Genomic DNA, 12,666 nt, shown 5'->3' with positions numbered 1-12,666 from the left:
GGAGTTGCAGAGAGAGAGAAATCGGGCGAGGAAGAAGAGGGCTCGGGTATTTATAATACCCTAAAACTATTCGGTGCGACATGTCGCACCCGACGTCACACCGAATATGAAATCACACAGCGAAAAAATTTCGGGGAGATTTTTCATACCGTTTTAAATTTTGAAACCTTTAGGTGCAAACAGTCGTCGCACCGAAAGGTATTAGGTGCGACGAAATCATACAGGTGCGACAGTGTCGCACCAAATACCACTTAACTTCAGCGAAATATTTAGTTATCTGGATGGGTATCCGATGCGACATATCGCACTTTTTATGAGCTTAGGTGCGACATGTCGCACCTAATACCCTTTCGGATCAGGAAATTGAATTTGTAGTAGTGGTACGGATGTTTACCCCGCAACCCGACAAATTCCTATCTATCAAGGGAAGTTCTTGAAGGACACAACGACCCTTGAAGAGAACGAAGTTGCCGAAAACAGTTTTATCATGATAATGAAGGTATTTATATTCTTTCTCCATCGTGGATACATTATATTTTATAGTGCTGATATTTTTGTTTTCTGGGGGTTTGCGTAATGGAATCTTTTAGACTGATGCTTCTCTGAGTGGATCCTCGAGTTCACTCATTCCAGCCGCGAGTCGGGTAAGTGATTATAATTTTCCCTATTTGATTTTGATTGAAGATGGAGAAAGAAACAAAGAAATAATTAATAACTTAACGCTCCTTAACCATGCTACTGAAATATTTGCTAGTGAAACACATTTTGCCTCACAAAATGGGTTTGCCTTTTGTAAGCAAAGTTCATCTTAAAAACCTGTTTGTTTAATGTTGCACAGCCTGTCAAACAATCCAGGACAGGGAATGCCCCGTCAGCGGCTCCTTCAGCTACGTGAGTCCTTTGTCTCTGTATTCTCATTTCTATTTTATATTATGATAACCTTATGAGGAGATGTGTACGGCCAAGCTGTTTCAGATCTTGCTGCAGAAACTCTATTTATGGCTGCCATTCAGCGTCACTTTGATTTGGTTTCCCGTGCTGTACGAGCTGCTAAAAACAACGCAGAAAGAGCCGTTGAATACATAAATTCACTAAGTTTTGTTAGTCGTTTATCTCAACCTAGAGAACCATGCTAGAATTTGCCGTGTGTTGCTTTATACTGGTGTTCTGATTTGTTCTCAGCCAGTTCTTAACCAACACAAGATGCCATATAAATATATTTAGCAAGGGACCCCCAAAATCGAGCGGTCCGTCGTGGCACTGAACCAAAACAGCCTTCAGTGCAGGCTTCAGAAGCGTTGCGAATCCTCGCTAGCGGTCCCAGTGACAATCTCTAGCGGCTACAGCAGTAACTTGACTGAGGAGACAACGCAAACACAGGTTGGTTACATTTAAAAATATATAAATAAATAAACAGAACACACTCTCTACAAGCAAAGTTGGTAAAATACCTTTTGGGTCGACGGAGATTGTAACGAATCTCAGCGCCAGCTGGCTGGTCGCTCACCTGAGGTTGGTGCTCATCAACCAGAGTTTGGTGCTTTCTCACCGGAGCCTTAGCGCGCCTCTTCTTTGGCTGGGCTCCGGCAACACTGTCCGAAGGGCCTTCGCTGTGCTCACTCACAGTGGCTTGAGACTTCGAAGGCCGGCCCCGTTTCCGCGTCATTCTCGTTACGGCGTTCTCAGAATCCTCTTTCCCATTCTGATACCCTCCTCCGTCTTCGCTCACTTGAAATTCATCCCCTAGTATCTTCCTCGCGTCTTCAACGACTGCTCTGACGGAGCGAGACCGAACGATCTTTGCCTTGCCTTTTCTCCGAGGTTGAGGTTCCGGTTCCAGTTCCGGTCGCTTGATGTTGATGTTGCTGGCGTCATCTGCCAATTGATCTTGACCGCCGCCTTCGGTCTCTCTTATGCTCGTGTCCGATTGGACGATCTGTACATCAAAGGACTCGCTTGCGGCGGCGAACGAGTGCTCCGCCTCAATTTCGGAGGTCACTTTATCATCGATTGGGTCTTCCAGAGAACGGTTCCTCTTCAGCCAGTTCTGATTTGTTCTCAGCCAGTTCTTAACCAACACAAGATGCCATATAAATATATTCAGCAAGGGACCCCCAAAATCGAGCGGTCCCTCGTGGCACTGAACCAAAACAGCCTTCAGTGCAGGCTTCAGAAGCGTTGCGAATCCTCGCTGGCGGTCCCAGTGACAATCTTCACTTTCCACGGCTGCGTATCGCTGACATGGAATTGTTTTCTAGTCGTGATTATTTATCGACTGTGTTCCTTATCAGGATTGTACGACCACCCAATTTTGAAGCAAAGAGGAACGGCTTCCCATCTTGACGGCGCGCCAAATGCAAAGATTGATTTTCCTTCCAGTGTCCACGTGTAACAAGTAAGGAAAATTCAAATCTTTAATTTTAAATTTCTAGAATAAAATAAAAATAACTTCTCTTATTTGGAATAGGATTAGGATAGTCAAGTCGGATTCTGCCGACATATTAAAATACCCCAAAGTACATGCTTTCCTTCACAACCTATTAAACAAGCGATTTTGATTTTTAGTTAGTTTTGTGAACCAAAATCATTAAGGACGAGTCAGTGTGAATTTTCCCTGAGCGACTACCAACTCATTATAACGTACGACAAGTAAGTTCTTTCAACAAAAACATTTTTTTTCTTATTTTCCAATTATATACGAAATTACATAAATAACCAAAATATTAAATGAAGCTGGTTAAATAATTAATATTATTGTAATCTGTTTTACCATATTGAATACGTGTCAATCAAATAAGTCGTTATTCCCACGCACATAGAAAGTAGGATTAGGAGTTCAGCTAGGAAGATGATTAGGGTTTCTTAGTTAGCTCATAAATAAAAAAAAGCTTTCCACCTACCATAAAATATTCATTCGCACCACCGTATAATAATATCGGCCGATTAATATCAAAGCTACTATACGTTATACATATATACATATACTTACGTAGTTTTAGCCTTGAAACACAGAGTTATTAAGAATTAAGAGATGAAGAGGAAAGCGGGTGGGTTCGATCTTCCGCGGGAGTTGGAGGAGCAAATACTGTCCAAGTTGCCGACGACATCTCTGCACCGATTCCGAACCATTTGTAAATCGTGGAACTCTCTAATCACTCACCACCTTCAACACAAAAGCAAGACCGCCGATCAGGAGGAGCGGCTCAAGGACCACATTGCCGGACTCCGGTGGGAATCGCCGGAGATGGACGGAGACGAGTCCACGCTGTGCTCGCTGTGCAGGAAGGGGAGGCTTTTGCTTGCGCCGATGCCGCGCTACTGCTCTTGTTGCACCAAAATCATCAAGCCCGGCATCAAGTACTATCGCACCGACGAAGCCTCCACTTCGTCGGCACCGTCGCCGGAGCACCACCACAGCTTCTGCGTTTCGTGCTACAAGCAGTCTCCGCGGACCGGGATCCCCGTATTTGGCAGCGCCCGCCACTTTCTGAAAAAGACGCTTCTCGCCGCCAAAAATGTCCAAGAAATCGAAGAATCGGTATAACTTTAAGCCGTCAATCATTATTGCGTGCGCACATGTGCATATGATTTATAGTCAACAGTAGTACTAAATCAGGTTTTTTTTTTTGGTAGTGGATGGAGTGTGTAACTTGCGGCATAAGGAACCACGTGATATGCGGTCTCCACGACGAGGTGGGAGAGAAGAGGTACAGATGCCCTAAATGCCGGCTCGCCACCGACGATCTGGGCCTTGTGAGGGCCTCAGACCTGCCTGAGACGGTCCTCGGAAACTTCATTCAGAAGCGGCTCGAGACGCGGATGAGAGAGGAGAGCAGATGGGTTCCCGATCTGGTTGTTCGGGTGGTGATGTCGTCGAAGAAGACTCTGCCGGTCAACACCGGCCTTCTTGGAATCCTGCGTGAAGACTACGAGGACTACCCGACGGAGTTCCCATACACGGCAAAGATGGTGTTGTTGTTTCAGAAGATCGAGGGCATCGATGTCTGCATATTCACAATGTACGTTCACGAGTACGGCTCCGACTGCCCCGCCCCCAACCGCCGCTACGTCTGCATTTCTTACATCGACTCTGCCAAGTACTTCACTCCCAACATCTCCGCTTCCACCGGAGAGTCTCTCCGAACCGTCGCCTATCACGACATTCTGATCAGCTACATGGACTACGTTAAGCGCAGAGGGTTCGCGAGGTGCTACCTCTGGTCTTGCCCGCCTGTGAAAGGAGAGCAGTACATTCTGAATTGCCATCCCCAGACTCAGAAAACGCCAAACCCCGACAGACTCAGGCAGTGGTATCTGAGGCTTCTGAAGAAGGCGACGCAAGAGGGGATCGTAGTGAACAAGACCACTCTGTACGACCGATTCTTCGTACCGTCGGGAGCGCCGGTGAGTGCAGCGCGGCTGCCGTATTTCGATGGAGACTACTGGCCGACGATGGTGGACCCCATCCTCAAGGAGATCGATGACCAGGCCAAAGAGCGCGCCAGAAAGGGGATTTCCAAAATGGTGACCCACACTTCTATGAAGGTCTTGGGTATCACCGACCCTTCTCATGCCACCAACAACAGCGTCCTCTTCATGCAAAAGGTATAGTCACCCACATCTATTCTTATCACATATATATGTATATGCCCATGTATCAATATGTTTATATAACTTTATTTTTATGGGTTTATTTTCAATACAGCTCGGGCAAGCCATGTTGCCATTCAAAGAGAATTTCATGGTTATCGACTTACATCACTCCTGCGCTCACTGCCACGACCCCATTCTCTTTGGGAACCGATATCTCGCCACGAGAAACTCTTATCTATGTCAAAGGTAATAATTTAGACACAAATATATATATATATATATATATATATATATTCATTCTCTTCTCTCTTGACCAGAATTGACTCCTGTTTTATTGATTTGCAGATGCCATGATCTGACGGAGCACGACAGAGATTCGGTGTCTAGCTATGAGATTGTGGAAGATGTGGCATGGGAGACCAAAGACGAAGACGGAACGCTGGAGAACGAAGTGTGCGAGAATCGATATAAATTCTTGAGGTTCTGTGGGGAGAGACATTACCAGTTCGACAGTCTGCGACGAGCAAAGTACTCGTCAGTGATGATCCTGCGGCGCATACTGAACGGTCTCTCGGAAACTAGCGGTGTCGATTCGGCGGCGGTGATGCAGAGTTGGGAAGTGGTGGAGATTCTGGGGCACGTGAGCAAGTGCAGAGAATCGTGCGAGATGTTTGGGTGCAGAGAAATGCATGGGATGTTCAGACACGTAAGCAGCGGGTGCCAGAATGGGGGCTACGAGGGAGGCTGCATCGTGTGCCACAAGCTTTGGTACACTCTCCACTGCCACTCCCTCGCCTGCTCCCAACCCAACTGTCACATCCCTTACTGCACTCAATTGAAGAATACCTGACTTGTAACATAGTATTAGGCCATACCCGACTTCTGACTATTACCATTATTATGCTTTCTTTGTAAGTGTTGACACAATCAACTACTTCAACTCTTTGTTGAACAACAGAGCAGTTTCTGACCGATACAAATCTCACACTTCTAACACCACTTTGGCAAATTTCGGGTATTCCTACGGGTTTTATACCTCGCAAGTTTACAAGGCCTTTTCATCTCCGTCAATGAAGAGTATCATTTTGAAGCCGAATTGTATCCCACCCCGTAACTTTTTGTGTAAAGTTATTTACGCTTTTATGTAAACCCGAGCGGAACAAAACAATGATGATTATAGTTTTATCATAATCAAGTTTAGAAGTACATAATCATCAAGTTAGTCAATGCAAACCTAGTTGTGATGCGATTATTTTTGCGTGATATGTTAATGCTATCTAGGTTTCATTAAAAAAAAGTCTTCTTTTTTTGTTCATATTTTAGTTTTTACTACTTTTAAGTGTGCTTTTTTTTCAACATCACAACAATTTGTACTACTACTGTAACATTGACATATGACCTTAGATAGTAGATGATTATATTTCAACGACGACAACACAAGTTAATGCTGTATACACACATTTTTATTTCAGAAGATCTACACTATTTGCTTTAGACACCAAAAATTACTACTGATCACGCTCAAATGAGTGTAAATTTATGTGCGTGGTTTGCCGAAACAACCTTTAGTATCATAAATTTCCAAAAGTCAAATAACGGTCACAAGGTCAGGTTAAGACGTAGAGCAGAACCTCTTAACACATAAATCTATGAGAGAGAAAGAGAGAGAGAGATGGTCAAGCAATCATTAAAGAGCAAAAGAGATACAAGCACAAGATACAAACAATGTGGGAATGTCTAAAAAATCATTTTATCCCAACAAAAGAAAAAAATAGAGAGATTAAAACGGGCCCAATTCCTAACCTCTACAGAGAATATGGCAGGGGCAAAGTAAAAGCCAATCACCCCTGTGCTCTGAAACATTTCTAGCTACAAACCGAAATTGTTAATACACACGTTGTTCTTCTACTACACATTAGGAGAGCTCCTAAAAAGCACCGTCACCTAAAGTCAAACCATGAAAGCTCTTATGTGGTGAGGAAGGTCCAGAGCTTCTTTCCAATCTTCTTTCCTATCGACGCTTGACCCGGATGCTGAGACTCTTCTTCTTCTTCTTCTTCTTCTTCCTCATCTTCTTCTTCTTCAACGTTGCTGGTGTAATCTGCTGCAGGGGAATCACCCTGGTACTCGTTCACCTCTTCGCTCAACGCCGCTCTGTTCTCAACCACGTTCTTCGTCACCTCTTCCATGTTCATTGTCACCTCTTCCGTCGTTGCAACAGTTGCGCACTGCCCCAAAAAAGACATTCAATCCATATCAACAATTTATTTCATTGCCCTTCTTTCAGCAAAAAATATTTAGTAAGATGAAGCAAAAAAAATATCAGGAAAACAAAACACAGAAACCCCAAATAAAACTCTATACAGATGTAAACTTACCCGCACTAGGCGGAAAGTAGTGTCGTCATTCTCACTGGTCACTCCCACCGAAGAAGTAGGAACTGCGACGTCAGTCTGTTCCTTATTTTTCCTGCCACGAGAAGCTCTAGCGGCTACGGCAGTAACTTGACTGAGGAGACAACGCAAACACGGGTTGGTTACATTTAAAAATATATAAATAAATAAACAGAACACACTCTCTACAAACAAAGTTGTAAAATACCTTTTGGGTCGACGGAGATTGTAACGAATCTCAGCGCCAGCTGGCTGGTCGCTCACCTGAGGTTGGTGCTCATCAACCAGAGTTTGGTGCTTTCTCACCGGAGCCTTAGCGCGCCTCTTCTTTGGCTGGGCTCCGGCAACACTGTCCGAAGGGCCTTCGCTGTGCTCACTCACAGTGGCTTGAGACTTCGAAGGCCGGCCCCGTTTCCGCGTCATTCTCGTTACGGCGTTCTCAGAATCCTCTTTCCCATTCTGATACCCTCCTCCGTCTTCGCTCACTTGAAATTCATCCCCTAGTATCTTCCTCGCGTCTTCAACGACTGCTCTGACGGAGCGAGACCGAACGATCTTTGCCTTGCCTTTTCTCCGAGGTTGAGGTTCCGGTTCCGGTTCCGGTCGCTTGATGTTGATGTTGCTGGCGTCATCTGCCAATTGATCTTGACCGCCGCCTTCGGTCTCTCTTATGCTCGTGTCCGATTGGACGATCTGTACATCAAAGGACTCGCTTGCGGCGGCGAACGAGTGCTCCGCCTCAATTTCGGAGGTCACTTTATCATCGATTGGGTCTTCCAGATTCTGCCCTCCAGAGAACGGTTCCTCTTCGGCCAAGTTACGCACCGCGGTGAACTCCAAGTTTTTACCGGGAGAGATTTTGAACAGCTTGGAAGTACATTTGCGAAGCCACGAAATCGGAGATTTCGCATCAGCGATCGGAGATGGGTCCTTGTTTTGACCCTTCAAGTCTTTGGCATAATCTGATAGCTTCGGTACAGGAGGCACTTGAGCGTTCTCGATTTCAGCCAAGGGTTGTAAATCAGAGTGCACGAAGTCGGAGATCGTGTTGCCGCAGTTATTACAGCCCTTGAGCTTCTCGACGAACGAAAGGAAGCGCTCTCTCTCGTCGACAAACTGTTGGCGTTGATCGCGGAGCTTGTTGCTCAGCTCGAAAAGACCGTCAATGTCTTTCCGTATTTCAACTCTTTGGCTCTCCAGATGCTGCCTGTTCGCGTCCGCTTCGACTCTCTCCTTGTCAATTTTACTTCTCTCCGATTTCAACTCTTCCATTTCTCTCCGAGCCACTTCTCTCAGGTAACTAATGTTGTCAAGCTCTCTCTTCCTCTCATCCTCGAAATCCTTCTCCTTCTCGCGTATCGACTTCTCCATCTCCTCGAGCCGGTTCTGCATGTCAGACTCGAGTTCTCTTTTCCGCGCCTCGAAATCGTGGACCATCAAATTCCTATCGCTCTCTACTTTCTCGGCCAATAACGATTTTTCATCTTCCATCTGGGCCTTGAAAGATTCCTGGACCAACTTAAGATCTTCCTGCTCTCTTCTTATGTTTTCCAGCGCAGTTGCTTTCTCGTTCAATAACCTTTCTTCTTCAATTCCTTTCAGTTTTTCGAACTCTTCCTTCTGCTCGCTCACTCTCATGATCTCTTTCTCGAGCTCCGCTCTTTTCTCATCAATCACTTCCCAGTCCCTCTCGAAAACCTCCTTCTGCTGCCTCAGATCCTCGGCTTCCTTCAAAACCAATTCTTTCTGGCCCCTATACGTTTCGATTTCCTGCTTCAGTTCTGATTGCAGTCGCTGGAAATCTGACCTCTCTTCCTCAGTCACTTTAAGACGGTCTCTTTCGTCCATTATGCTCTGTAATTGGGCTTCATTTGCAGATTTGATCTTCTCAACCTCAGAAGTAAGTCCAAGCAATTCCTCTTTATCAGCAAGTATCTCCTTCTTCTCTTTCTCTAAACTCTTCTCCTCGGATTTAACGGCTTTCTCTCTTTCCTTCAGAGCTTTCGATTTCGCTTCGCAGTCTTTTTCTTTCTCCCTAAACTTCTCCAACCTCTTCTCCAACGCCTGTTCTCGTTTCACAAGCTTCTCCTCCTTGTGGTTGATCTCAGCATCTTTCTTCTCCACGTCTACCACCTTGTTTTTCAGTTCATCGTCTAGTGCTTTTCTCTTCTCCTCGATTTCGATCTCAAATTCACGCTTCTTTGTCTCCAAAATGGCATTATGCTCGTCGGTAAGCTTTTGTAATTCAATCTGAAGTCATTCCATTCAAAGTATAAGCGCACAAGAACCTTGAGGCATGAATGAGAAACACTTTCCAAATAGCATATCGTCATTTATCAATAATTTAAAAAAAAAAAAAAAAAAAAAAAAGGTAATCGGGTAGGGGAAAATACGAGAAGGGTAGTAGAGTGCTCACACTCATCATGATTTTAATGAAATAATGCAATATGATTTTGGATTGGAAAGTGATTTGATGCACAGTAGAATATAAGAACATCCTATGACACCAACCTCTTATATCTATAAAATTGCATAAGAGTGTAAAACATGAAAATAAAAAATAACTCACTTTTTCCCTAGTGTTGAGCTTGTCCTCCAAAAGGTGTAACGCCTCCTCTTTCATCTCCAGATCTGTCTTCAGAGCATCAAATTCCTGCATCAAAAAAAAAATCAAAAAATATTCCACAAGTTAATGAAACATGATTATAAGCGAAACTAGAAAAGAAACGAGCGTGAAGAATTTATTGCCTTCTCTTTTACGGTTAGATTCGCTATTCTACTGCTAATGTCGTCTTCTTTACTTTTCAAAACTTTGCTACTTTCATCGATTTTCTTCTGAGCAACTTCAAGTTCCTTTTGCTTCTGCTTGAAAACCCTGTCATTCTCATTTGACCTCTCCTCTCTCTGGTTGAGAATCATCTGCCCCTTGGCTAGCCTTTCCTCTCCCTCTTGAAGTTTCTTTTCCCATTCTCTCAAATCCTCTCTCTGCCTGGACAGGCTAGATTCATGAGCCTTTTGCCTGCCAAAAACAAAACAAAAATGTGAATTTTAATATTTACCAGTCGAAACTTCAAAAAGAATATGGAATGATCTGTCATACTCCTCCATAAACGAGAGACGATTCTTTCGGAGTGCACTTTCTTGAGCCTCCAAGTCTTGGGACTTCCTTGCGATCTCTGAAGTCTTTCGGCTCACCTCAGCAAGCTTAGCATCCGCTGAGTGCAGCTTTGCTTCGAGCTCAAGGGATTTCTCTTCAATGCTCGTCACCAAACCATTTGCCTCCGCCAACTTTGAGTCCGCATTATACTTTATTTCAGCATTTTCTGCACGAATCTCACGCAAAGCCTTCTCTAGCTGCAAAACCCCCCAACAACCATTGATTAACAAATCGACGAACACACAAAAAATTGAAAAAGATGAGTGAAGAGGGATATAATGGTTACGTCAACGACACACTGTTTCTCAACCCCCAATGCCTTTCTTAGATTCTCTTCCCGTTTCTCAACATCCGACATGGCAATGGAGTGAGCAGCTTGTTCCCTTTTAAGGGCATCCATTGCTTCGGCCAATCCCTCCCTCAGCTCTTCGTATTTCGAAGTCCATTCTTTCTTCTCAATCAACAGAATTCCCATGTGGTACTGATACTCAAAAAGCTGCCCACAAAAAGCGTAAACTCTTCACACATATTTTCATAAATTTAACAGAATATGTACATCAAAATAAAATGAAACCAACCTCGTGTTCAATCTGCGAGAGCTTCTGGGCCAACTCGCCATGGCCAGAGGCCGGTTCCTCAGAGCCCATCGACACAAGCCCGCCATCTTCGACCGCCGGCGCCGAACCGGGTTCTGGAGTCTTTCCCTTCTCTCCGACCGGGTTCTGACCCGACCCGGTTCCGCTCTTGTGGGACCCGCTCTTCGGCGAGAGCGACCAGCCCTGAAAACCCTTACGCGGCGTGAACATCACGAAAACCACCGCAGAATCAGCCAATTCACAGAAATTGCAGACCGACAATTCAACTTCATAAGCCGAGAAGTCTCGTATCACCGCACAAAAGAAACCCTAATTTCTTACTTTCGAGTACTGAAATGAAAACAGAATTCCCAAATTCCGACGAAACTGAAATCAGATAACGTGTCAAAACAGGAATTATAAAGGGCAAAAAAAAAAACAATAGCTTTCTCTCTCTCCACATCACAGCCACGTTCTTTATTTTTTTCAAAATCTGTTTAATTCATTGTTGGTGGGTCCAACAGAAATATAGTCCTCTAAATTACTATAACACCCTCACCTCGACTCTTTGTAGCGCCATGCGATCGGGGGTGTTCCAGGGTTTTCGAAAGAGAGAGATTTGAAGATAAGCATCTGGTGCTTTGTCCCATGTGGGCTTTCCTTAGGCCATCATTGTGGACTGCCAGCCAAACCCCCCTTTCTTTCCCAACTTCTCTCTCTTCTTTTTAGTTTCTATTTCATATACTTAAGTAATAAATAATCTCATATATCATCAAATGACTTTTTTTTGTTAAGTGGTGATGAATTAAAAAAAGTATGTGTTGGTCGAGAAAGTTGGTGAATTTAGCCGTTGAGATGCACGCTATAATTTAAATAACAGCTCTCTGAGACCTACCAAAAAGTAAAAAAAGGGACATTCTTGTAAACGTGGATTTTTGTGGAGGGACCAATTACCTTTTGTGCGATGAAATGTATCTGTACACTTCTGTGATGTCGTAATTTTATGTTGACTCTTGAATAATGACAAGGGTTAATATGTACTATGGTGGCTTGTTTAGGGGTAATGTAATACGTAACAATGAAGCATAAACAACCACTACTCTTTGATGTGGGCATTGCATTGCATGATAATTAGTGTCACGTTGTGTTGGTTAGATTGTGGAAGGTTCTCAGTGAAGTTATTTTATAACGGCACAAATTAAGAAGGTAGCGAGGAGGTTTAGTAGATTGTTTTTGTTTCAAAATTTGTTCATGTTGTCAATGATTTTTCTATTAGAAATATTATTTTTTTTGGAAAAAAAAAATAGACAAACTTGGTCGAAGAAATAATAAAATAAAATAATGAAATTATGGTTGAAAAAAAAACAATAACAACACGGTAGAACAAGAGAATGACGAAAATAAAGAAAAGAAAAAAAACGTCGAGACCGTTCAACGATTTCCTTAAAGTAATATTGCTCTCCCACGGGTGCTGAAAAACCGACAAGCAATTTACCTCCCAAGATATAACGGCAGAATGAGAAGAGTTTTACACCAAAAGAACTTCTCCAGCGAACTAAACTTGTAACAGAACCAACCGTCGACTACAAAGAAAACTAAGCAATTTTTGGAGGAGAGGATAGAAGAGAAAAAATGGATTTGAGATGTGTTCGAATGAGAGAAGGAGCCTCCCTTTTATAGACCTCACCTATGGTTATAATGTTTGAATCAAAACCGTTCAGCCTTAATTCTCTAACCTTACTGCAAAAAAGTCCAACTTTAATGCTTTAGCCTAAATGCAAAAAACCGTCCAGCCGTAATGCATTTTAATACCGCTGATAACAACATTCGGGATCGTTTTTATTTGTATGCCAAAATTGTGCCATTCAATGCACTGTACATCATTAATTCACATCATAACAAAACAAATTATTTGTGGAATTAAAATTTTATGAAGTAAAATTTGCAA

The 12,666-nt window shown here is 43.5% G+C and overlaps 2 protein-coding genes and 1 pseudogene across 3 annotated transcripts; 1 reads left to right on the top strand and 2 right to left on the bottom strand.

Moving 5' to 3' along the window:
- Positions 1-956: 956 nt before the first annotated feature.
- On the bottom strand, positions 957-2,338 carry LOC149408231 (uncharacterized). Its single transcript, XM_089624517.1, has 3 exons — positions 2,300-2,338; positions 1,452-2,236; positions 957-1,357 (listed from the first exon to the last, which is right to left on the bottom strand). Exons 1-3 carry the CDS (start codon positions 2,336-2,338, stop codon positions 1,312-1,314), a joined length of 870 nt encoding a protein of 289 aa, XP_089480643.1. The 3' UTR covers positions 957-1,311.
- A 1,481-nt stretch (positions 2,339-3,819) lies between these two features.
- LOC149408230 (histone acetyltransferase HAC12 pseudogene) lies at positions 3,820-5,578 on the top strand (annotated as a pseudogene). Its single transcript, XR_016300965.1, has 3 exons — positions 3,820-4,605; positions 4,706-4,839; positions 4,939-5,578. The product of XR_016300965.1 is annotated as a histone acetyltransferase HAC12 pseudogene (transcript).
- Positions 5,579-6,254: 676 nt separating this feature from the next.
- Positions 6,255-11,150, bottom strand: LOC149408229 (protein CROWDED NUCLEI 1-like). The gene is made up of 8 exons (XM_089616326.1): positions 10,722-11,150; positions 10,430-10,639; positions 10,087-10,340; positions 9,735-10,005; positions 9,556-9,639; positions 7,195-9,236; positions 6,972-7,101; positions 6,255-6,821 (listed from the first exon to the last, which is right to left on the bottom strand). The coding sequence occupies exons 1-8, from the start codon at positions 10,947-10,949 to the stop codon at positions 6,561-6,563; spliced, it is 3,480 nt and encodes a 1,159-aa protein (XP_089472452.1). The 5' UTR covers positions 10,950-11,150; the 3' UTR covers positions 6,255-6,560.
- Positions 11,151-12,666: the final 1,516 nt, after the last annotated feature.

This window comes from Urtica dioica, chromosome 1, assembly GCF_054948205.1.
Source record: "Urtica dioica subsp. dioica isolate 48M chromosome 1, U.dioica_male_clone48M_v1_H2, whole genome shotgun sequence".
NCBI lineage: Eukaryota > Viridiplantae > Streptophyta > Magnoliopsida > Rosales > Urticaceae > Urtica > Urtica dioica.
The sequence above is the reverse complement of the archived record's forward strand: the minus strand, read 5'-3'. Positions and strand labels throughout refer to the sequence as shown.

Excerpts from the sequence above, each read along its gene's own strand:
- LOC149408231 (XM_089624517.1), bottom strand. The coding sequence starts at position 2,338 with ATGGGAAGCCGTTCCTCTTTGCTTCAAAATTGGGTGGTC. Across the intron at positions 2,237-2,299 it reads TGCTTCAAAATTGGGTGGTC|CGATACGCAGCCGTGGAAAG; the intron begins GTACAATCCTGA and ends ATTCCATGTCAG. Across the intron at positions 1,358-1,451 it reads AATCTCCGTCGACCCAAAAG|TCAAGTTACTGCTGTAGCCG; the intron begins GTATTTTACCAA and ends TTGTCTCCTCAG.
- LOC149408229 (XM_089616326.1), bottom strand. The coding sequence starts at position 10,949 with ATGTTCACGCCGCGTAAGGGTTTTCAGGGCTGGTCGCTCTCGCCGAAG. Across the intron at positions 10,341-10,429 it reads AGAAACAGTGTGTCGTTGAC|CTAGAGAAGGCTTTGCGTGA; the intron begins GTAACCATTATA and ends GGGGTTTTGCAG. Across the intron at positions 7,102-7,194 it reads AATCTCCGTCGACCCAAAAG|TCAAGTTACTGCCGTAGCCG; the intron begins GTATTTTACAAC and ends TTGTCTCCTCAG.